General features: G+C 38.6%; 1 protein-coding gene across 3 annotated transcripts in view; it reads left to right on the plus strand.

Moving 5' to 3' along the window:
* The window catches only part of LOC149172507 (calcium-dependent lipid-binding family protein), a 473,345-nt gene that overhangs the window by 196,899 nt on the left and 250,791 nt on the right, over positions 1-25,655 (plus strand). For all 3 annotated transcript variants that reach the window (XM_089424336.1, XM_089424337.1, XM_089424338.1), the window contains 2 exons: positions 9,206-9,682; positions 9,804-10,133. In XM_089424336.1, the coding sequence (XP_089280462.1) occupies positions 9,206-9,682; positions 9,804-10,133 (807 nt within the window). The remainder of the gene's footprint in view (positions 1-9,205; positions 9,683-9,803; positions 10,134-25,655) is intronic.

Consider the following 25,655-nt stretch of genomic DNA (forward strand, 5'->3'; position numbering starts at 1 on the left):
TAATCAGGTCACTATACAATGACATAGAGAGAATGACTATCCTTTGCCAGGCCATTTTCGTATATCTGTAGGACCATTCTTCCTAATCAGGTCAAAGTGACTCAAGGACCACAACCATAATCAGGTCACTATACAATGGCATAGGAAGAATGTCAGTCCACCAGACCATTCGTCAACTAAGGTCTGTGTACTTGACACAGGGATAACCTTCCTAATTAGGTCAAAGTACATGACATGGGAAGAATGTCAGTCCATGCAGTGATCCAATCTCTCAAACCATTCTCCAGCCAAGGTCATAATGACATAGGGAGAACTTCTCCAGCCAAGGTCAAGATGATGCAGGGAGAATATTAGACCATTCTCCAACCAAGGTCATGAAGGCACATGGAGAATGCTTATCTCATCAACTGTCCCTCTTAATGAGAGAGGCAATCTCCACAAGCCCAAGCTAAGTTTGCAGCTGTACTTCTCAAAACATCCATGACCAACTATACCATGCTGGTAACAGATGTTGAGCATCACATCTTAGGCTCAACCATAGAGTATTTTGTTCCCTTCACTAGATCAAAAATGCTTTTCGAATACCCATATTGGACGCTTCCTCTCACACTGACTGTCCATCATCTAGGAATCTAACGTCAACTTTCTTTGGGGTTATAACAAAGCTTTCTTACGACTCTTTGGTGGCAATACCTTCTTCACAATTGCTCCCTCTGACATATGAATCCTTTCGTCAGAAACAAGTCATAGCAGATCATCAACTAAGGCAAATGTCTTGTCAAGATCCTCTCCCTCTTTTTGAGAGAACTTTCTCAAATCTTACTTTCTTGCTGGCATCTACTACATGCTAGATCTTGACTTCTTTTTGGCACAATCAAGGCATACTTACAATTGCTCGCTCTCTTTGAACTTGGGTCTCATCTAGTACAATATTCTTCAAGTAGCAATTTGGAATGTTTTCTTGTTTTGCTTCATTCTTCCACTTTTTCCATCCGCTACCAGAGACTAGGTAGCTTCTACTATGTACTTGCAATCCTCATTAGGAGGCCATGGAAGAAGTACAATATTTATCAATTAGCAATTTGGAAAATCTTTTTGTTTTGTTTCATCCTTCCACTTTCTCCATCTGCTGCCAGAGCCTAGGTAGCTTCTACTATGTACTTGCAATCCTCATTAGGAGGCCATGGAAGAACAATTACAACCAAGAAAAAAAAATTCAAAGACAAGGGGTTAACTAATAGTAAAACAACAATATTAGTAATAAAATAAGAGAGATATAAGATACTTTTCTTTTGAGAAGATTGTCAACTCCCTCTTGATCTTTAATCTTCTTGCATTCATCTAGTACCTTTATCAACTTCATCCACATCATCATCATGATGCGATACCTTTCTTGTAAAGGCTAGGGTTTCTTCTTTCAGTGAAAGCATCCAATCTTAGGGTTTTCTTATCAAGCCTTGTTACTTGCTAGGGTTTACAAACCCTGGAATCGAAATCTCTTTGATCCATCAAGAATGTCCAATTATGATCTAGGAAAACTCTGCTTTTCTCAACAATTTTTTTTTCCACAAAGCCTTGGCCTTCATTTCAATGTGCAAGACTAAGTTAATCATTCTTCAGTACCCAACATTCATGACAATAGATGCAAGATATCTTTCCTTACATTCCAGAAGGGTCAAGGAGGCATTAGCTTTTGAGCATCCAATAACATGTATAAAGTTATGCTTGCTTGGTGGCCAAGGCTGATCTTTAACTCCTATAATCATGTCAATATATTCTGGTCCAATGATTCTTCCTTCTTGACATAGCATCCTCTGATCCACCCTTCCTCTTAGTCAAGTCCACTGGCTCATTAATAGCTTTGATCTCATCTCCTTCGGCAAGAGCATGACTTTGGCCTTTCCAATGCATAAATTCATCCTTCTTCATGGTGCTTTTGCAAGGATGAGAAAAGCTGTCATCATAAGGATTTGGTTCAACAAAATGATCGCAAGTTTGCCCTTCAATAAAGATCTTTTCACATAAATATAATCCAAAGAATATCACAGTGATGGGTATCACAAAAATTTGTTCATCACATAATTTTGTCCATCACAGGGAGGGACACAAGTTCGATTCTCAACAATGGTATTCCATAGAAGCTCAGTTTTGTATTTTGAGAAAATAAATTAGTCCTTTATGAAACCTCTTGCTTCATCCTCCTTTTCTGTATCCTTCTCATGCTTCAACAAAAGGTAATATCAAGTCCAAATTGCACATAAACATAAAGTGTGCTTCATTATTTAGGTTCAAAGGTAATTCAAGGTTTTCTAAAGTTTTTCAACCATTACTAAGACAATACTTGGTTCACTAAGGCCATTCACCAAAATGGATCATGGAAACTTGTCAAATAAGTTACTTTGATCACCTTCAGCAAGTTCGAATTTTATTATAGAGACTTAGACTCTTTATTAATGTTAGGGATTTCACACATGGATCATTTGGCTTCAAAAATTCTAGATCATGCTCCATAAGTTCAATAGGTTTGGACTCATCACAAAGATATTGACAGGGAGGACCTTTGAATCACAAAGATGGTTTCATTTTGGGATAGCTTGAATCTCACCACAGAGACACAGGGATCTTGGATCATATCACTTATATGTGTGCAGCAGAAACTCAGACCACAATGAACCAAAAACTTAGCCTTTTGATGATTCCATTAATAGACAAAACTTTGGACTTGTATGTCTTCCAGAACTTCAGGCCGTATGTCATTTGGACTATATGGCTTCCACAAAGACAAATGTTATGAATAAAATATTCATAACTATATAATATATTAAAATAAATAATAAATAATAATAAATAGACATTAATTAATAATTAATAAATAAATTAAATTAAATTAAGTTGCCAAATTAACTATGAAAGGGCACTTATGTCAAAAGTCGTGTCTTAACCTTGTGGCCAGTCAACTCATATAAAGGTGAACCGCCATGTTGAAGGAAGTGTAACTAGGTTCGGTCTTCATAAATGTAAATTTGAATTTTGTATTTATTTAAGAAAAGAGAAATTATTTTTATGATATTTGTCAATGAGTTTCTTGCTCATTGAATTAGGTCAAGCACATGTTTAATGTGCTTCAAGGAAGTCAAGAGTCAATGCATTTATGTAAGACCCTTTGAGGGCATGTTACACTATGTATAAGGTCAAAGGAATACCTCCAGGACAAGTGCAAGTCCTCTCCATGCAACAACGTCCTCCACAAGAAGCTAAACGAAGAAAATAATGAAGATATGGTCAAGTCGGCCTAAAGACAAAATGTCGACCTAGAGGAGGGACAATCCTCTATATATAGAGGCTGTCCACTCCCTCATAAAGCATAAAATGCAAGCTCTGAAATCAACGAAGAGATAAGCCGAGAAAAGGAAGGTGAAGCAAGTCTAAATGTTCTCCAAAAGTGTAGTGAAGGAAGGAGAAAATTCAGCGAAGATAGGTGACTGTTTCTAGGGCTAGAAACAGTCACACGTGTGAAGGAAAGGAGGGCATATTGCGAATATAACAACGATAACTTTTCAGTGCAAGATTCATTGGTTTTTGGGCTAGATATTAGGCCTACAAGGCCTCCCAACACAAGCGAAGAAGTCTCTCTCTCCAGCGAAGGTTAAAGGACCCTAATTCACTAAGGGTACCCTCCAAACGTGGGAAAACTAGGGTAGTGGAACAACAATAGAAGGAGCTCGTTTGAAAGAGTCTACTTGAACAAAGGATAAAATAGAAGGCTCACTTAAGGAAGGTCTATCTCTAGAGAAGAAACAAAGAAAAGGAGGACAAAGTGCTGGGGGGCAAAGTGCCGGAAGAAGGAAGTCTATGTGTTGGGGAACAAAGTGCAGAAAAGAGGAGAGGACTTGACTTGTGCTTAGAGGACATCCTAGTCAAAGGTCTAGGGTTTGGCAGTGATCAATAAGAAGCTTCAATAAGAGAAACTTACTGAAGGGTTTTTCTCTCTAAGAGGGAGAGGTTTTGGCGTTGGCAGAGAGCCAACATTTGTGTTCTTGTCTTTATGTTTTTGGTAGTAGTTTGATGAAACACAGACACTAATAATAAGAAGAAGATCAAGCTAAGATAATTGTAAAAGTGCTTCACAAATTGTTTTTAAGCAGAGAAGAATCCTAACAAACCCTAGTGCCCTAGATTCTTCAACATGGGATCAGAGCTAAGGTGACACATCAAGGAAAGGGCAACTCAAGAACACTCATCAAGGAAAGTCATCTACAAGGTTGAAACATCAAGCCAAATCTACTCAAGGAAAACAAGGCCTACCATCTATCATTCATCAAGGAAGACTACATAGCAAAAGGAAGAGCCTTACACAAAGGCACCTACAAAGAAGAGTAGATCAAAAGGGACCTACATCATCTACAAATTACCAAGCAAATCTCTTCATCAAGCAAAGTCCACTTGGAGAAGGCAACTTGAAGAACATCAAGATCCTAGGAAGGCAAGTCATCAAGTCTTCAAGGAGGAAGCAAATCCATTACATCTCAAAATCTATCAAGTAAGTATATGTCCCCTTCTGAATATACATCAATGTCTTTTTGCAAGGAAAGAAACAAATTGGTAGGTATCAATAACTTTCTTGCATGGAGGAAGAGGACTGATTTACTTTTCAAGGAGAATGAACTCCTAGAACATGTCAAAGGGAATATCACTATCCCTGCTAAGGAACAAACTCAAGCCTTAGCCAAGTATAATAAGGATGAGACAAGACCTCAGAGGATTCTAATAGAATCAATTAAAGAGTCTCTCATTCCTTATGTCTCCAAATTTGAAACATTAAAAGAAATGTATGACAAGCTAGTAGAGCTATTCTCGGTATCCACAGCCAGAGAAGTGATATCTCTAAGAAATGAATTGTAGAAGATGAAGATATCAAAGGAAGGAATAGCTCCCTACTTCATGAAGATCTTTGAGATGAAGGATCAACTTCAAGATCTTGGGGAAGTCATGTCTGACAGAGAAATGACAATTATAGTACTCAATGCTCTACCTGAGGATTGGGGCAACTTCACATCAAGCATATATACCAAGAAGGAAGCAACCACACTTAGTGAAATGTGGTCTTTATGCAAGATAGTGGAAACTAGACTTAAATAAAGCAAAGGAAGAAGTGGGATCAAAGGAGCAAGCATTTGCTACCATGGCCAAGAGAAAGGGAAAATTTGGCAAATTTGGTCCACGAAGAACAAACAACAAAGACATGTCCAAAATCCAACGCTATGGATGCCAAGAATATGGACACTACAAAAGGAATTGTCCTAAGCTTAAGAAGGACAACACCAACAAAAGAAAGAGGGAAGAAGTTGACATGATTCAAGAGGTGAAAGAAGAAGAAAAGAAGCAAAAGAAGGAAGATCCTTCGGATGTCTATTACGAATAAGTCAAACTCTTCACTTCATGTCTTCTTTCAAGGTTTTGAGTAGGATAGGAGCATGTAGGAATAAAATAAAATTGCATGACTAGAAGCATCTTCTAGAATCTAGAAGTATGAAATACATAGAGTTCTAGATACTCATGAAGATGTAGCATTTATAATGAGAATAAAAATGCATGGGTAGAAATATCTTCTAGAATATAGGTGCATGGTAGATATAGCTCAAGATATTCGTATAGAAGGCGCATATCTAGTATAGGACTTCATCCATGATAAAAGAAGATTGATCATGATTAAGAATCTTAGAAGACCTCCATCATCAAAAGAAAAGAAACATTTGCAAAGCAAGGGTCTTTAAAATTGTATAATGGAATCTTCAAAAGAAGGTTCATGAACCAAAGCAGATGTCTCATCGGGAATCCCATTCATGGGATTCAAGAAAAGGATGATATGCAGGCAAGCTAATATGAAGCAAGAAGGGCCACACCAAGGACAACCAAATGAAGCGAAGATGATCAAAGGAGAATCAAGATGAGGTATGTATGCATCAAAATTTAGTCATGTTATCATTTGTATATTATTGAGTCACGGGAATAGTTCTATAACATGATCAAGTATGAAAGAATCTCTTTCACCAAGGACATGCTCAAAGGCATGTACCACAATGTGATGAAGGTCAACAAAAGAATATGCTCACATATGGAGTATAAGATTTCTGACTACGAAGCAAGAAGAAACATTGACTGGTCCAGGAAGCAAGCAATAAAGAAATGCTGACTGGTCCAGGAAGCAAGCAATAAAGAAATGCTCTCACAAGAAGCATAAGAAGGTAGAAGCTAGACATGCAACAATAATTATTGAGCGAAAATATAAGCTCCATAAAATGCCATATGCCAGTAATGAAAAATCAAACAACTACTCAAAAGGAAAGTCAAGTAAGTCATCTTCAGAAAAGACTGGTAAGTACATTCCACCACCAATGCGCAATGGAGGAAAACAACAATCAAATTTTGAAAGAAAAAGGGATGTTAAGTCTTGGACATGCATAGATAAATATTCCCAAGGGTAAAGGTGCACTATGCAAAAACTTAACAACTGCGAAGCAGAGCAAGAAGAAGAATCTTCAGAGAATAGCTCTGACGAGGAAAACAATGAAGAAAACGAGACCCCTTATCCAAATCCAAAAGAAGATAATATGCCAAAAATTTCTCTGGCAACTATCACATATCAAGAAACATTGAAGCTTAAAGGACATATCAAGAAAAATTCAAGCGTAAAGGACATATCACAATTATTACAACGGTTAAACATGCATTGTTGAAAATGTTTGTTAGTGTCAGTTGGGCTGTTTGGAAGTACTCAGAAATGGAGAAGGCAATCATGGCTTGTGCTTGCATTCTTGACAGGGATTGGAAAAAGATTATGCACACACAAACTATGATGTTCTGTGCTTTGAGATGTAGGATGATGCAAGCACAAACTATCATACATTGCTTTTACTAGGGAGATTTATTAAAAAAGGCTATAGTCTTGTGAGAATTGAAAGGCAATTTGGGATTGTCTTTGCACAATAAATGACAAATTGTTCTTGTTGCAAACCTAACAGAAAGAAAAGTATCAAGTAGTTAGCTCAACTGGTTGTCGCTAATGTTGATAGGCATTTCGGTAGTTCCATTCTAGTTCAAGTCCCTTTGGGTAAGATGCACTAGTCTATGCTAATGGGTTTACTAGGGATGCCATCCATGAATGTGGGGAAGCATCCCTTGGATTTCCCTGTGAGGTTTTCCTTGAAAAGAGAAGATGTACGAGTAAGATAAAGCTCTTGTTGGCAACAGAAATACAAAATAGGAAAGCTAAACTTTAAAGTTCTTGTTGCCAACAACAAGACCTAATATTGATACAAAATTTCATTGGCAACAAGATACATTATTATTCAAAATTCAAACAATTGAATTGGATAATCTTGTACAAAGGTTACATTCTAATGTTGGTTTTGCAACATTTCTTTCCAAACTGCAAGTGGAAAAGTCTATCTGAGTGATTGGTGGGGGCTGTGGTAAATTATTACAGCATAAGGAATTGCATCATTTACTTTGTCATTACTTGCAAAATAGACATCTACAGGTTGCAGTAAATGTACATGAGTGAAGATATGTTGGCCTACAATGAGGTATTGTCTCATTGATACTGGGACACATTTTCTTAGCCATGAGGTTTATTAAACTTGGTATGATTCTAACCTATAACAAAGATTATATGGATACAAAGAACAGTGTTAATGAGTGATATGCCCTGTTGATATAATGTATACTTTGGCAGTATATGTGCATTTATGAGGGTGAAGGTGCCATTATTGCAACAAACGATACTATTGATATGGCCTACATTTATGATGTTGTGATGGATTACACAACAAAAGACCTATGTGAACAATTACCGAAAATGATATTTGGCTTAGTGTGATTTGTATGTCAATATCTGCTGCTTTCACAATTATGGAAGTGGTATGCAATGTGCATTTCTTTCCTTGATAACTTAATATACAATTGAATGGTAAACACTAGTCTAATTTTCCTTTCACTATTTTCTAGGTGCGAACGTGATGGTGGTACATGACATTTTATTTTTGGTACGATGTTTTGATCAGCACATGCATATGCCATTATCACAAGTGATAGAGAATATGTTGAGGGTGCTGTGTTCATTGAAATGCATAGTGGAATTGCAATCTTGTTGAAGAAAATGCGGTTAACATGGACACACCTAGTTGGTGGATGTAGTTAATTTGCAATTCATATGTATATTTTACTTTGATATAAGTGCAACATGGACACACCTAGTTGGTAGATATAGTTAATTGGAAATTCATATTTATATTTTACTTTGATGTAAGTGCTCACGTAGAGTTTTGCAATTCATTGAACATTCCTTTGAAGACTTCTTCTGGCTTTGCATTGTCACCTGCACAGTGGTTGATGATGATGTTCTCCTCTTCTAATTTTACTGTAGGTTAGTTAATTGGCAATTCATATTTATATTTTACTTTGATATAAGTGCTCATGTAGAGTTTTGCAATAAATTGAACATTCCTTTGAAGACTTCTTCTGGCTTTGCATTGTCACCTGCACAGTGGTTGATGATGATGTTCTCCTATTCTAATTTTACTGTAGGTTAATGCTTTTCTTATACCCTAGGGTTTATCACTTGGGTTTCCCCTTTGTACTTTTGTTTTCTCTTACTTTTATATTCTTTTTTGCATCTAAGGGATACTTTAATTACTCCTGCATTGCCACTATAGCTGGTTGTACATTCAAGTCTCATTGATCTATTTGATTGCTTGTGAACTTTACTTTTAACTTCTTTATTTCTGTCTCTTGTTTGGGAGGTCCCAAATCCTTGAGGGTTTGTCATGCCCAGTGAGTGAATACTTTGTCAAAGAGTTTTTTCTATCTGCATAAATTTATGGCATACAATTTGTATTGGTGCTGCTAAATTTCAGACTAATTTCAACATAAAACTTTCCACTTTCATTCTGAAAGTCTGTATTGAAGTTTGGCTTAAATTTTTGCATGACTTAAAGCAAGAAATATCTTAAAAATAATATAAATATTGCTCATTATGAAACATATCTTTGTTAAAGGCACTGAACATTATACATGGATGAACATGAATGAGGTCCTTTTGGTCTGTCGTTTATACATACAACCAGTGATGCAGTTTCAATGCTCTTTCATGAACATTTGGCAGACTTAAATTTTAAAATGCATTTACTTTATTATTGTTGTCCAGGTGAACCTTATACAGCAGGAGAATGATTTGACTGTGAGGATGACATTGCATTCCCTGAGGATTGAAGATAAACTTCAAGGTCATGTGTCTACAACATGCAAGTATATTGCTTGTTCTGTGCTGGAAAATGATAGTCAAGATCCAGATGAGGAGATCATTAATAAATGTAGCACAGTGTTAGCAGAAAACATTTCAGAGGAGGATGAGTTTTTTAAAGATGCATTGCCAGATTTTAGTTGCCCTTCTGATTTTTCTTCCATCCCCCAAAGCATCTTAAGTTCTTTCCCCTCGACGCCAAAACAAAATCCATCACATGACTTTGGAACCCCTCTTACAAGTTCCAAATATGAACTTTTTGATTGGAATTTACCCGTAGGAGGAGAAAAAACCAAAGAGGAAGATGTATCTGATTTTGTGAGTGTTACATTTGTTACAAGGCAGCCCAATTCTCCTCACTATGATGGAACAGACACTCAGGTATTGTTCATCCCATGGAGCTTTTTTACTTCAATTTTACATGCATATGAGTAAGGAGTGAAATTTATAGCTTCAATTTAATTGTAAGAGCTAACTAAGTTCTTGATGTGATATTTCTCAGATGAACATTCGCATGACAAAGCTTGATTTCTTCTGCAACAGATGTACTGTTGTTTCTTTGATTGACTTTGGCATGGAACTGAGTGAATTAATGGAAGTCATATCTGAGAAAGCATCTCCACAGAATGATATGGCAGGTGATGCTGTTTTTCCAAGTGGAAACAAAGAAAGCACTGATCGTTTATTTGTTAAAGGGCTATTGGGCACTGGAAAATCTAGAGTTGTGTTTCAGCTGAAGATGAATGTCAATAGTGTTTGTATTTTCCTTAACAAGGACGATGGTTCTCAGTTGGCCATGTTGGTACAAGAGAAGTTTCAGATGGATTTGAAAGTAAGTGATGCTTATCAACTTGTAATGTTTTCCACTACTTTAATGAAAATATCAGTATTGGTTGTTGGTTCTCTACCCTATTCAACTTTGTATCATGTATGTTAAATTTACTTATGGCTAGCTGAGGGAGTGATGCCTTTGGGCTCATGCATGGATTGGTCGGGATAGTGACTTCTGCCTGACTTTAAACTGAATTCCCTTCTTTTTTCATATGTTTGCTTAATTAATGCATCAACAGAGTTTATGCCCTTTTATTATGCGAAACTCTCTCCTCTGTAGCAGAATGGAAGGCCTGATCTTATCTATTTAGAATGTTTGCTCCTGCCTAATGTGTAAGGAATTGTCATTCAGGTTTTCCTGGTAAGGATTTTTGGCCTTTGCTTTACGTATGGGGATCCTAGGTGATCTCTACTCTTGGTGGTAGCTTTGTTGCACCTCAAAAGTGATTAGAACTTGTCTTCTTGTTATCTCTTAATGATATCAAACTTACTATAGTCATAGTAGTTTTTGGCTTCTTGTTATCCTCTAAAATTTAATTGTACATGGTGGAGGCCAGCCTTAGGCTTGACATTTTTATGGAAGATGCTCTTCTAGCAAATAGCAGTTATGTAACAGGATTAATTTTTCATAATCATTTATTGAAGGTTTGGAACCATATGTAAAAGGATTACAGCTATAACATATTTCTAGGTTCATATTTGTGCCTGACTTTAAAATTCCTCAACTATACGAAGCAAATTTTCCTCATTTTCACTGTTCAGTCGAATATTTTTCCAGTCTACCATTTGAAGCAAAAAACGATAGACAACTCCAGGAAATAATTGATTAGGAGGTTGTTAAGCCACATTTTGGCTTGATTAGGTTAGTATGAGTATTGATAAGCCATTATTGTCATATCAAGAAATAGCACTTACTTATACAGCCAGGCTGAAGTGAATATAAATATTTTTCTTCGCTGCTCTGTTGAAATTTGGTACCCGAGGATAGGTGGTTCCTTCAGGCTTTGATCTTTGGCCTAGGGAAAAGTGTCCAAAAGAATTTAATTTTTCTCCTGAAGTGACTTTATAATTTTTATAAAATCAAATCTAATTTAAAAGTGACTTTAAGTGATAAAGTTACTAAAGTCTAATTTTAAAGTGACTTTATTAAAATCAATGAAAAATTAGAAAGGAAAAGTGACTTTGGAAATAAATGACTAAGTGGGTCTTTATTAAAGTGGGGTGAATTAAAAAATAGAAAGTGAGATTTAAATGAGCATTTAATCTCAGCCCTAGATCTCAATCTATTTCAGTCATTGGATTTAGGGATCACCCAAAAGTCACTTAGGGTTAGATTAAAGGAGGAAAAGGTCATTTATTCTTTCATGAGCAGATTGAGAGAGAGAGAGCAAGAGAGCAAGGGAGATTTCTGGACAGGGAGGTAGCAGCTTGGCACACATTCCAAGGCAGCATTCCAGCAAGTCCGTACCACTGAATTAGCATACAGTGAAAGACAAATTTTTGGGCACGATTTTCAAGGAGGCTGTACAACAGTTTTCACAGAAATCGAGGAGCAGAAATCTGAGTTTGCTGGCATGATTTCCAAGGAGGCCGTACAATAGATTTTCAAGGAGGCAGTACAACAGTTTTTGGCACAGAAATCGAGGAAATCGTACAACAGAATTTCAAGCAGCTTGCATGATTTTCTAGGCAGGACGTACATCAGAATTTAAGGCTGAAAATTGGCACAGAAATTGAGGACGTACAACATTTATTGCTGTTCAGATTTTGCTGTTTGCAAGTTTTTCGAGTTGACTGTGAGGCACGGAAAACAAGATAAGTTGTAAAACTTTACTTGCTAATTTTTTGCTGAATATTTCTCACTGTAAAAAGCATTTTTCAGAAATAAGAAGGAGCTCTCGAATTGGTTTTCCCCAAGAGTTGTAGGGGGTTTTTTCAGGGTCACCTTGACAAAAAATCACTGTGTTTAAATGTGTTGAATGGCTGTTTATATGTGCTGATTTTTATATTTCTGCATTTTCCAGCATTCTGTAAAATTTCCAGAATTTGTGTTTTCAGCAAAATTTATTTTTCAGTTGTTAAATGTATGGATATGGGAAAGGGCATTTAACTATTTTGGAGAAATAAGGTGAAACTGAAAACCGGGGTGGGAAATGAGAAATTTTTACATGGTATCAGAACTTGAGTGCTGAAGTGCAGGTTGGGACAACAAGGAGGAAAATTACAACCTGCTGATTTTTCATTCAGAAAATTCCAGCAAGCTGATTTTTCATTCAGAAAATTCCAGCAAGCTGATTTTTCACAAACAACAGTTTTATCTTTACTACAACAGTGCTATTTTTGAGTTTTAGGACAGTAGGATGTCATTGGGATTGAGGGTGGAGGATAAGTTGGATGGGCCTAGCAATTACAACGTTTGGAAGGAGAGAATGCAGAGTATCTTTGAGGAGGCAGAAGTTTGGGACATCATGGTGCATATCACACAGAACCCTGTTGTTGTGCCTACTGATGCTACTCAGTTGGTTGAGTATGATAAAAAGAACAACAAGGGTAAGAGACTGATTCTAGACGGAGTCAAAGACCATTGCATTCCTCATGTGAGAGGAAAGAGAAATGCCCATGAGATGTGGACAACATTGTCCAATCTCTACCAGAGTACCAATGAGAACCGAAAAATGGTCCTGAAGGAGAAGCTGAAGACCATTAAGATGGGTAATGACAGTGCCGCTGGATATCTCACAAAGATTACTAATGTGAGAGATGAGTTGGCAGCAGTTGGAGAGGACATTCCACCCACTGAGTTGGTGCGGATTGTAGTGAATGGCCTCCCCCATTCATGGATGAACTTTGCTGATGGGGTTTGTGCACGTGAGACCCTTCCCACATGGGAGAGGTTTTGGGATGATTGCATTCAGACAGAGATCAGGAAAGGTCAGCTTGGGGCAGCCAAGCCAGTTGAGCATGATGAGGATGTAGCACTGTCGGCAGGAGGCAAGAAAGGCAAAGGGAAGAAGCAAGCTTCCACAAGCAATGGTGGGGGTAAAGGGAAAGGTAAAGGTAAATAGGGTAACACACAGATGGACTATTCCAAGGTGAAGTGTTGGAATTGTCAAAAGATGGGACACTATAGAGTTGTGTGTCCGGAGAAGAAGAAGAAGAAGGGGAAGAACCAGAGCGTGGTAGCTTCAGCAGAGGTTGAGGACTTTGCAGTTCGTTTTGACCGGGAGTTTGGGTTCACTGCGTATGAGTCCTCTAGTGCAGGATCACTTGCCACACAGGTTCAGAGGGAGCATGCTTTTCCCTCGATTAGCGGAGCATCTTCGGGTATTTGGTATGTGGACAGTGGGGCTTCACGTCACATGACAGGAGTCCGTGAGTACTTCTCAGAGCTTTCAGAGAGTGGCATTGATATAGAGGTAGTACTCGGTGATGACAGAGTTGTTAGAGCAGTCAGTGTGGGGACACTGACATTTCAGTGGGAGTCCAAACCTCCCTTGAAGGTGTCAGATGTTCTTTATGTGCCAGGGATGAGGAAGAACCTCGTATCCACCCCAGGATATGGATGGACGGAGGAAGGTGCCTTTATCCCTTATAAACCAATTCATTTAGCCAGGAATCGTGAGTAGACACGACACTCTCGCTATTCACCATATAAATCCCTTGCCTTATGAATTCTTCTGGGTACCACATATCACCTTCTGGGTACTGCTATGGATCTGCTCCTACTTATACTGCTTGCTACGGATAGTTACCCACCTTCAGACCTATAACTCCCTATACACTTGATTAATTAATCCACTGGGTACTGCTATAGAACTTCTATTTACAGCTGGAATTAACCAACCTTTGGAGGACAGAGGATATGAGGTACTCTTCAGGGGAGGACAGGTGTTGATGTATCCCAGGGGCACTCCAACTGATTCAGCTAGAGTGATAGGTGTATGCCATGCAAAGGTGTACAAGTTTGCATTCCAGTCCCTTTTGGCATTGAGCAGTAATACCGACAGCAGAGCTAGCAATTCTGAGCTGTGTCAGATTTGGCACCGCAGGATGGGACATATGTATCATGGAGCCTTGAGGACCTTGCGGGAGATCACTACAGGTGTGCCAGATTTCAGTACTGATCACTTTGATACTTACAGAGGATGTGCGATGGGCAAGTTTGCCAAATCCCCTTTTCCCAGCAGTGACAACAGAGCGACTGGGATACTTGATTTGATTCATTCTGATGTGAGCGGTCGGATGTCTCATGTTTCCTTGAGTGGATATGAGTACTATGTTTTATTCATTGATGATCACTCCAGAAGGACCTGGATTTATTTCTTGAAGACCAAGAGTGAGGTCTTCAAGCGGTTTCAGGAGTTCAGAGCTCTTGTGGAGACACAGACAGGTCGGAAGATCAAGTCCCTGAGGTCGGACAATGGTGGAGAGTACACCCTTGGAGAGTTTGTTGACTATTGTGCGGAGGCAGGCATTAGGAGGAAGTTCACTGTTCCTTACAACCCCCAGCAGAACGGGGTTGCGGAGAGGAAGAACAGATCCATCGTAGGGGTTGCCAAATCCATGTTACATGATCAGGGGTTGCCATTGTTCTTGTGGGCAGAGGCCTGCAACACAGCTGTTTATTTGCAGAACATGAGTCCACATCGTGCCTTGGGGCACATGACTCCGGAGGAGGACTTTTCTGGGAAGAAGCTTGATATTGGTCATCTTCATATCTTTGGGTGCATTACATACTCCTACATACCCAAGGAGAAGAGGACCAAACTAGAGCCCCCGCAGAAAATGGTATCTTTGTGGGCTATAGTGACACTTCAAAGGCCTTTCGGATTTACATTTCTGCACAGAGGAAAGTTGTTGTCAGAAGGGATGTGAAGTTCGAGGAGGACGAGGCCTTTAGGAGGTCACGGGAGTTAGAGTATCTGGATCAGCCGACCCTCAGCAGTAGTTGAGTCAGTTGCAGGGATCCAGTGGGCAGGGATCAGGAGGATCCAGAGGGACATCTATGAGGATGCGAGGTTCGTCAGTGAGCAGTGGCTCGCTGAGCCAGAGGGGTGGTGCTCCGGGCAGCATGCAGAGCAGTTCACAGAGCAGTTCACTAGGGAGTCCACTGATGGACAATTCACACGGTACCTCAACTTCTACAAGTTCAGGTGCAGGCAGGAGGACAACATACAGGCAGTCAAGAGTTCAGGCTCCTGATGATGATGATGAGGAGGAGTTTCATTCTTCAATGGGAGAAGTGCGCTCAGGGAAGAGGAAGCCCAAGTGGCTTCAGGAGACCTTTAGAGATGCCACATCTGTTGCTGAACCTAAGAGGCCGGTCAGAGAGAGTAGACCACGTAAGAGGTTTTGTAGCTATATGGCAATGGTTACCAGCATCCTTGACTCTGAGCCTTCTAGCTATGCGGAGGCAGTTAGCCAGCAGGTTTGGAGAGAGGCCATGTAGGAGGAGTATTCTTCTATCATGAAGAATGATGTTTGGGAGGTAGTGCCGAGGCTTGAGGGCGAATCCGTGGTTACTTCCAGATGGCTTTACAAGGTAAAGCATGCTGCAGATGGCAGCATTGAGAAATTCAAAGCGAGGTTTGTGGCTAGAGGGTTCTCCTAGGTAGAGGGAGTTGATTATGAGGAGACCTTCGCTCCCGTGGCTCGATATACTTCGATCCGCTCCATTATATCGATAATAGTAGAGATGGGTTGGAAGATCCACCAGATGGATGTGAAGACTACATTTCTCAATGGCTTCATACAAGAGGAGTGTACATTGAGCAGCCACAGGGCTTTGAGGTGCATGGGAAGGAGTCCCATGTGTGCAGACTGAAGAGTCCCATGTGTGCAGACTGAAGAAGGCCCTTTATGGCCTGAAGCAAGCTCCTAGAGCTTGGTACTCCAGGATAGATACATACTTGCAGGGGATGGGTTTCACAAAGAGTGAGGCAAATCTGAATCTCTACTTTATTGTGATTGGTGAGGAGCCTCTCATTCTGGTGCTGTATGTGGATGACTTGGTCATTACAGGTGCAGAGAGACTCATAGAGCACTATAAGAGAGATCTTGCAGCGGAGTTTGAGATGAAGGACATCGGATTGATGCATTACTTTTTGGGTTTGGAGGTGTGGCAGGAGGAGGGGCATTTCTTCTTGGGGCAGGGGAAGTATATTGTCGACATCCTTGGCAGATTCCACATGGAGGATTGTAAACCCATGTCGACACTGATGATCACCAATTGGAAGAGCTTCATGCTTCGGATTCCGAGTTGGTGGATCCCACATTGTATAGGTAGCTGATTGGTTCCTTGATGTATTTGGTCAACACTAGACCAGATATTTGTTTTGTAGTCAAAACGATGAGTCAGTTTATGTGTGAGCCTAGGAAGGTTCATTGGGTGGCTGCAAAACACATTTTGCTGTACTTGCAGGGGACAGTGGATTATGGTCTGGACTACAGGCAGGGGGATGGAGTGAGATTGGCAGGTTATACTGATTCTGATTGGGCAGGTTGTGCTTCTGATAGGAAGAGCACTTCAGGGTGCTATTTGGGTTGGGTTCAGCAGTAGTGTCATGGTTCAGCTGGAAGCAGCAGTCAGTAGCATTGAGTTCAGCGGAAGCAGAGTATATGGTAGCCAATCTAGCTAGTTGTGAGGCCATCTGGCTTCGCAAGATGTTGTTTGGCTTATTTGGTTAGCCGTTGAGACCTTCAGTGATTTACTGTGATAATCAGAGTTGCATTAAACTCACGGAGAATCCAGTATTTCATGACAGGTCAAACTTCAAAGCATATCGGGATCAAATATCATTTCATCAGAGACTGTGTTCAGAAGGGCGCTGTAAAGCTTGAGTATATTCCTACTGATGAGCAGGTTGTAGATATTCTTACCAAAGCCTTACCACGGGGCAAGCATGACTACTTCAGAGCAATGTTGTTAAAAGCGCGATCGGGATTTAATCGGCGCCGGGAAAAAAGCGGAAAAAATCGTTAAAATCGGGAAAAAATCGGAAAAAATCGGGAAAAAATCGTTTGGCACAAAAATATTCATTTTTTTTCAATTTTTTTAATATCTAAACCATCTACAACATAAAATAAATACATTGACACATAAATATGATAAAAAAACTAATATATAAGATGTTTAATATCATTTCTAGCGCTAAAATCACACATAACATTGAATCATGTCCTGAATAGTAAGTCCTGAGTCCCAACTCAGCCTCAAAATATCAACAAAAAATATGATAATGTATCTCATCATGTCATAATGTCATATACAATAAAATGAAAGTCTAAGACTCTAATCCTATTGATTTCCTCTGCCCCTCTTGCGAGAAAATGTCACTGCTTTCCCTTTCCCCCTAGATGAAGATGCTGGTGCCTGTGGTGGTGGAAATGGCAGTGGAGTCTGACGTGCTCTAGAAGCTGAAGAAGTAGCTGTAGAAGTAGCAGCTACTGTAGGTAGACAGAGACCACGTCCTCTAGTGGTAGCCCGGGTAGGCGGTGTCACCTCCTCCTCCTGCTCCTCCAACTCCTCCTCCTCCTGCTCCTGCTCCTGCTCCTCCTCCTCCTCCTCCCCCTCCTCCTCCCCCTCATCCTGCACTAACCAATCCTCAGTGGGATCCATGAGAGGCCTCTCGGTCTCAACCCTCCATTCAGCAGTGGTGTCAATCTCATCCAATGAGATGGCTTCCATATCAGGTGTCTTGTCTAGTTGCCTCACCCACAATCGAAGATTGTAGTAGACATAGACCATGTCATTAAGTCTACGGGACTCCAACCTGTACAAAGTTCATGAAATAATAATTAATAATTAATATTATAAAAAAAAATATTGTTTAATGAATTCAAAAATTTATTTGGAAATTTGCAATATTTTAAATGTTTAAGTGTTAAGTTGTTAACCTATTGCGCTTCTTGTTGTGTATTTTTTCAAATACACTCCAATTGCGCTCACATCCCGAGGAGCTGCATGTTTGGCTGAGGATGCGTATGGCAAGCTTTTGCAAAAGGGGTACTCTGCCACCATACATCTTCCACCATGCGGCTACAACAAAATTACAAATAAACATAAGAAAAAAATGGAATTTGAAGAGACAATGAAATTTGAAACAAAGTTACAAACTAAAAAATACCTGGCATTTTGGCCGTCCTATCAAAGATAGCCATATCAAAGCCAAATGTGCCACCTGACATCTTATACGTCTCAATTTGTTTAGAGATCTCCATACGTTGTTCTGGAGTTCTCACCATCTTCTGGACACAGGTTAATAATCCATCCATGATCTCAGCATCAAAATCAAACCCACATGCATAAGAAAATGTAGGGTTCAGGAAAAGCCCAGCAGCATGAATGGGACGATGGAGTGTGTTGTTCCATCGCTCATCAATGACGTTCCATACAAGGAGTTGTCTCTGGAACCCATCATCTCCCTTGTCATCATAGTAGGACCGAATGGCTTCTTTGGCCCTGTCCATGGCTTCATACAAATAGCCCATTGCGGGCTTCTCACCATCTACCAACCGAAGAACCTTTACCAAAGGTTCAGTGACAGCGCACACCTCCTGCACTCCCGCCCAGAAGTCTTCTTGGTATGAAACAAGTCTGCAGACGGCCTCTCCTTCTGGTTTGCGGCTCATTGGCGAAGAACGCCACTCCTCTGAAACAAACATTCTCTTCAAATCCCACATAGATTTCAAGAGGGATTGAAGAGATATGAAACTCGTCGCAAACCGTGTAATGGCGGGGCGCACCAACTCTTTGTTGTTGGTGCATTTTCTCATCAAGCTAAGCACAGATGTGTGATTGTAAATAAATTTTGTGATGCTTTTTGATGAGTCAACAGTCTCTTTGACAAAGGGAATTTTCCCTATGTCCTCTAACATCAAATCAATACAATGGGCAGCACAAGGTGTCCAAAATAAAGTAGGATGCCTGTCCATAAGCATTCTACCAGCAGCAACATAATTTGCAGCGTTGTCCGTTATGACTTGGACAACATTTTCTGCACCCACCTCCAAAATAAACACATCCAGCAAATCACATAAATTTTTTGCATCTTTGATTTGATGAGTTGCATCAATAGATTTGATAAACATAGTCCCCCTGGGACAACTAACCAAGAAGTTTATAAGGGTTCTCCCCTTTTGGTCAGTCCAACCATCTGACATAACAGTGCATCCTGTTTGTGCCCAGGATTCCCTAAAATCCTCCAATCTTTGGGTGCAGTCACGCTTTTCATCTTGAAGAAGCCGGCCTCTGAAATCATGAAGAGAAGGGATTTTGTACCCCGAGCCAACACTGGCAATAGCATCAACAGTAGGTTGGAAAAATGGATTATTCCTTACAATGCTGAAAGGAATATCACTCCAGAGGAGAAATTTTGTCATCAACTTGTCAGCTTGTTCTTTTTCAGTTCTTTTCATCATTGAACCGATAGTTGGTTGTGCACCAGGTGTGGTTCGAGGAACAAAAAATGATGATGCAGCTACCGGATTGACTGACGCTGCAGTAGAACCAGTGCCACTTGGCCCACTTCCTTCAGCTGACCTTTTTAGTTGCCTTTTGAGTTCTTCTTTGGCCTCTTTAGAGTGCTCTAATTCTCCCAATGCTCTCATGGCTTTTCGGATAATTTCAGCATTTGTATTAGGACAGGGCACCACATCACGTCCAGGGATTTGTGCAAGGTGGAACTTCAACCTGTACACCCCCCCGAATATCTCCTTTCCACACAACTTGCAATACAAGTTTTGTCTATCATTCGGAGTTTTAGGGTCACCATATTCCCAGAAAGGATCCAATTTCCTTGGCATGTTTGTTTTTGAATTTTGAATTTGCAAACCTATGGAAAAATAAGGATTAGGAAATAAGAATTTAGGATTACATAATACAAATTACAATTTAGCATTTACAAAATTACAAGTTAATTATTTCCAAAATCCCAATTTCCAAACCCAAGTTACCCAACCAAATGCCAAAAAACAATGAAAATTCAAAAAAAATAAACAATGTTTAAAAAAAATGAGAAAATAAAAATAAAAAATTGGTTCTCATAGTCATAACAAATAACCCATCCCAAATCAATGAAAAATTTCCAAAAATTCTTTAAAAACAATGAAAAACAAAGTTTTTATAGAAGCAAAACAAAAAAAAATTAATCTACATACCTGGTTTATGGACAAATTGGTGATCTTGGCTTGGATTCCTCCTAAAAACGCTTGGATTCGCTCCCAAATCCGACGGCAACCCTTCAGCTCCTCTCCCTCACTTCTTCTCCTCCTCCTCCGCGCGGACTGCTCAATGAAATAAAAAAAAAATCGATTTTCCATATAAAAAGGCCGCTGCCCCCGTGCCCTGCGATTTTTTCCTTAAAAATCGCGATTTTTTCGAAAAAATCGCGATTTTTTGAAAAACTCGCGATTTTTTCGAAAAAATCGCGTATAAAAAAAAGTGCCGATTTTTATCGATAAAAATCGCGATAAAATCGGTTTTGCGAAAAAATCGCGATTTTCCGATAAAATCGCGATTTTAACAACACTGCTTCAGAGACAAGATGGGTGTGGTGAGGAACACCTTCCTCGGTAAGAGGGAGTGTTGAAATTTGGTACCGAAGGACAGGTAGTTCCCTCAGGCTTTGATCTTTGGCCTAGGGAAAAGTGTCCAAAAGAATTTAATTTTTCTCCTAAAGTGACTTTATAATTTTTATAAAGTCAAATCTAATTTAAAAGTGACTTTATAATTTTTATAAAGTCAAATCTAATTTAAAAGTGACTTTATAATTTTTATAAAGTCAAATCTAATTTAAAAGTGACTTTAAGTGATAAAGTTACTAAAGTCTAATTTTAAAGTGACTTTATTAAAGACTGAAAAATTGGAAAGGAAAAGTGACTTTGGAAATAAATGACTAAGTGGGTCTTTATTAAAGTGGGGTGAATTAAAAAATAGAAAGTGAGATTTAAATGAGCATTTAATCTCAGCCCTAGATCTCAATCTATTTCAGCCATTGGATTTAGGGATCTCCCAAAAGTCACGTAGGGTTAGATTAAAGGAGGAAAAGGAGGAAAAGGTCATTCATTCTTTCATGAGTAAATTGAGAGAGAGAGAGCAAGAGAGCAAGGGAGATTTCTGGACAGGGAGGAGGAGGCAGTAGCTTGGCACACATTCCAAGGCAGCATTCCAACAAGTCTGTACAACTGAGTTAGCATACAGTGAGGCATATTTTTGGGCACGATTTTCAAGGAGGCCGTACAGCAGTTTGCACAGAAATCGAGGAGCATAAATATGAGTTTGTAGGCATGATTTTCAAGGAGGCCGTACAACAGATTTTCAAGGAGGCTGCACAATAGTTTTCGGCACAGAAATCGAGGAAATCGTACAACAGAATTTTTGGCAGCTTGCACGATTTTAGGCAGGTCGTATAGCAGTTTTCGGCACAGAAATCGAGGAAATCGTACAACAGAATTTCTGGCAACTTGCACGATTTTCTAGGTAGGTCGTACAACATAATTTAAGGCTAAAATTGGCATAGAAATCGAGGAGGACGTACAACATTTATTGCTGTTCAGATTTTGCTATTTGCAAGTTTTTCAAGTTGGCTTTGAGGCACGGAAAACGAGATAAGTTGTAAAAGTTTACTTGCTGATTTTTTGCTGAATATTTCTCACTGTAAAAAGCATTTTTCAGAAATAAGGAGCTCTCGAACTGGTTTTCCCCAAGAGTTGTAGGGGGTTTTTCCAGGGTCACCTTGACCAAAAATCACTGTGTTTAAATGTGTTGAATGGCTGTTTATATGTGCTGATTTTTATATTTCTGCATTTTCCAGCATTTTGTAAAATTTCCAGAATTTGTGTTTTCAGCAAAATTTATTTTTCAGTTGTTGAATGTATGGATATGGGAAAGGGCATTTAACTATTTTGGAGAAATAAGGTGAAACTGAAAACCAGGGTGGGAAATGAGAAATTTTTACTTGCTCAAATGTTTTACTTTTCTGGGTAATGTAATTGAACAAATGACCTTTGGTTTCAGCAAACATCCAACATGTTTCCAATAAATTCATTTCCTTACATAGAACTGAGGTGCTCTGTTCGTATTCTCTTTTATTCTGTGCTATCTGCAGTCTATGTTGATTCCATTTCCTCGCGTAATATTTCATCTTTTGTGATTTCAATTATCTAGGTGCTTGATGCATTTCTGAACATTTTCACAAAGTGACATTATTCATGAGATTGTAGCCAGAGGACTCACTACCTCCATACTCCTCGACTATTTGTTCCTGTAGACATTTATTTGGGCACCCATGTATATTTAGATGCCCGCTTTATTGTGTGATCCTTGGATGGTACCTTTCTTTGTTCAGAGATTTGCATGGTTCTTTGAGGACTTCTATATGGTAGAAGGGACAAATATGTCTTGTCCTGTTCATATGCGAGATGCTACATCTCCAACAGAAACATCCAGTGACAAGTCCCTTATTGCCTACCTACAATTCATCACTTCCTACTTTTCAGAAGTTGGATGGTTCATGCCATAGGAGGTCTTGTGATTAGGTAACCACTATGATATCAGCTAGATGGTGTAGGCCTAAGAGATCCCAGCCAGCTGTTACCACAAATCTCAAGACCAACTCTTTTTTGGCTAGGGATGTGAGGATATCTGTTTTGTGACACTATATTGTTGGCTATTACTGTTCTAAGGCTTCTTCCATGGCATTGTCTTAATGATCGTCACTTCTTTCAATCCATTTGGGTGTTTCTTGTGCTTTTTGACTTTCTCGTACTACTTGTTTTACTTTATCTTTTTTTACACTTAACCAATTTCTCCTTTTTGTTGAAGATGCTTTAGACATCCTAATATAGTAGCAAAATTCCCTAGTTATGACTTAGACACCTAATTTATAATTGATTTGGTGCCAAAATTGGGACTAGGTGACTCAGCCCAGCAGAAATTCACTGAGAGAAAAAGTGTTGGGAAAACAAAAATCCTGATTCTAAGTTGGTCTCATGAATAACTAAGGAGTTTTTGATATCCAGAGAACTTGACCTCGAAACGACAATAGTTTGACAAACTCCTTTTTAAGCCATTGAGGATTTCTCATGATTGTGAATAGTCCATTTAGCGCATTTTGAATTGGGTGATGCTCACAGGGGTGAATAAGTGGGATTGAAACTAGCAAAATGAATCACATGGCATCACTAATCACCTCCCTTATTTTAATCCCGCTTATTCATTCCTATGGGGATCACTCGATGCTATGAGTGCTAAGTGGTTTGTTCTCAATCACGTGAAATTGTTTAGTTATGACTAATACTCATGGTTATGGGTCATAGATTACTGATAATCCTGAAATTGCTATCTCATATGTTGGATTGTGGAAGCCCTTTTATGCTTAAATAATGAGTGAAGGGTTTTCTAAATGAATAGTTCATAAAGTACAAAACTTGTTGAGGTTTTGCAAATGTGGTAGCAACCTAAGTGGGATTGAATGTCGGGAAAACTATACAAGTTAGCACACTTGAGCTGAAGGAGTCTTGGGATGGGTAACTTACTAAGAAGTCCCAGATACTGGGTGTAAGCCATGTTGCCGCAAAATCTAACAGGCCTTGGAGAGGGTCACCCTACAAGGCTAATACTAAACCAAGTGACAAAAGGGGATTTTGGTTGTGGTGACAGTGGGCCATCACTCCATTTATTACTTTTATATAAAACATGGGTGATACCTGAAGTGAACAAAGTTCCTTCTACAAATTAATTACTCCAAAAGACTATATCAAGATATCCACGAGGATACAAATATTATATATTAAATATATGAATAAGAATAAGAATAAGAATGATAATACAATGAGAACGAGAGGCTTGCTTATATACCAAGCAAGTGTCTCTTCATGGAGAGTCATGTCCTATTTAGACATGCCTCTTCAACCTAAGTACTAATTATTATTAACTAATCATTATTACAATTATCCTCGTTACTTATATTTATATTATTTATATATTTTATTCGTAACATTGCCTTCTTCCTCAAAAAGCTTTGTTCTCAAAGCTTGTTAATGAAAAAGGCTTGATCTCTTTTTCGGCTTCAAATGTCTCTCTCTCGGAACAATCATCTTCGTCGATACAAGCTGATATGATTTTCTAAGTGACAAACAAAATTGTCACACTGAGAAGGGATCAGACCATTCTAGATTAATTTTTATGGAATATTCTGATCACTGGAATTTTGTAACGACTTGTCACCATAAGACGAGATTGATTTTACATCATTATTCTCTGAAACATCAATTTACTGTTTTTGGTCTAAATGGTCCCGATATGTAGCTTGGTTGAGTTGTCTACTCTCATGATTCAGATGTCGATATGGGACTTTACTTTCCCTTATTAGGTGTGTGGAAATATTTTGATTTACTTCAGGGGATGATGTTGTTGAGTTCGTTACCAAACCTTCACTTGGGGTGTTTATCAACTGAACTGCAACATCCAAGTGCGTATTTTCTTCAACTTGCTTGTCTTCTTCTTGAGTTGTGACATTCACTGGATTGGTATCTGTTGTTTTGTCATCAACTTGAATTTCTACGTTTGATGCTTCTTTCTTAATAAGTTGTTGTACCTTGTTTTCTAATGATTTCTTATCTTTCTTAAGTTTCTTAATTTGCGTCAGTAAATTTTCACTATGGTTTTTAAGTCGAGAAACTTCTTCATTTTTGTCAACAATGATTTTGTGAATTTCTTTTTGCATATTTTGTAATACTTTTTTCCTTCTTGAGAAAGTACTTTTGAAATATCTGATATATCTTCCGGCGTTACTGAATTTGGTTTTAGTGTAACATCTTGGAGTGTTATTTTCCATAGGGTGTGAACTGAGAATTGCGATACAAATGTATAATCTTCAATGTTTAACTGTAAATTAGCTGTCATATATTTTATTGCGAAAAAGGTCTAATTTTTTAGTTATATTTGACTGCGGGATCACTAGTTGGTTTGTGATTTTAGGTGTTATATAATTTGCATCTTCTGCCGGAGAAAAAGAAATAATAACATCTTTTCCTGCGAGATTTCCTTTAATGTTAAATAACGCTTTACCATCTCTGGGTAAGGTTTTTGGGAATCTTATGGCCTTCATTTTTGTATTAGACTCCATTTTTGCTTCTTGAATATTAAATACTTTTTAAATCACTTTTTTTTTTAAATAAATCATTTTTTTTCTATATATATTTTTCAAATATTCTCCTTTAATGTGGATTGTTAAAACTTGAATACGTTTTTTTTTTTTTTCTTTGTTTATATGAAATACTCCTTTATATTGTTTCCCTCTATATATGTATGTCTTTCTTTATATTAAGACCCTTTTTCAAACAACTTTATTATCTTATAATAATAATAATTTCACTTTTTTTTTAATAATAAATTGGTCCTTTTTTTATATACTTAATTACTCCCTTGATAACTTTTTTTTAATGTCACCCGACTTAATATAAAAGTCCCACTTATTATAAATTTTTATGATGTCACCACACTTAATATAAAAGGTCACGT

The sequence above is a fragment of the Pinus tabuliformis genome, chromosome 4_2 (genome assembly GCF_031772625.1).
Source record: "Pinus tabuliformis cultivar Carrire ecotype Pingquan chromosome 4_2, CPIR1, whole genome shotgun sequence".
Taxonomy (NCBI): Eukaryota; Viridiplantae; Streptophyta; class Pinopsida; order Pinales; family Pinaceae; genus Pinus; species Pinus tabuliformis.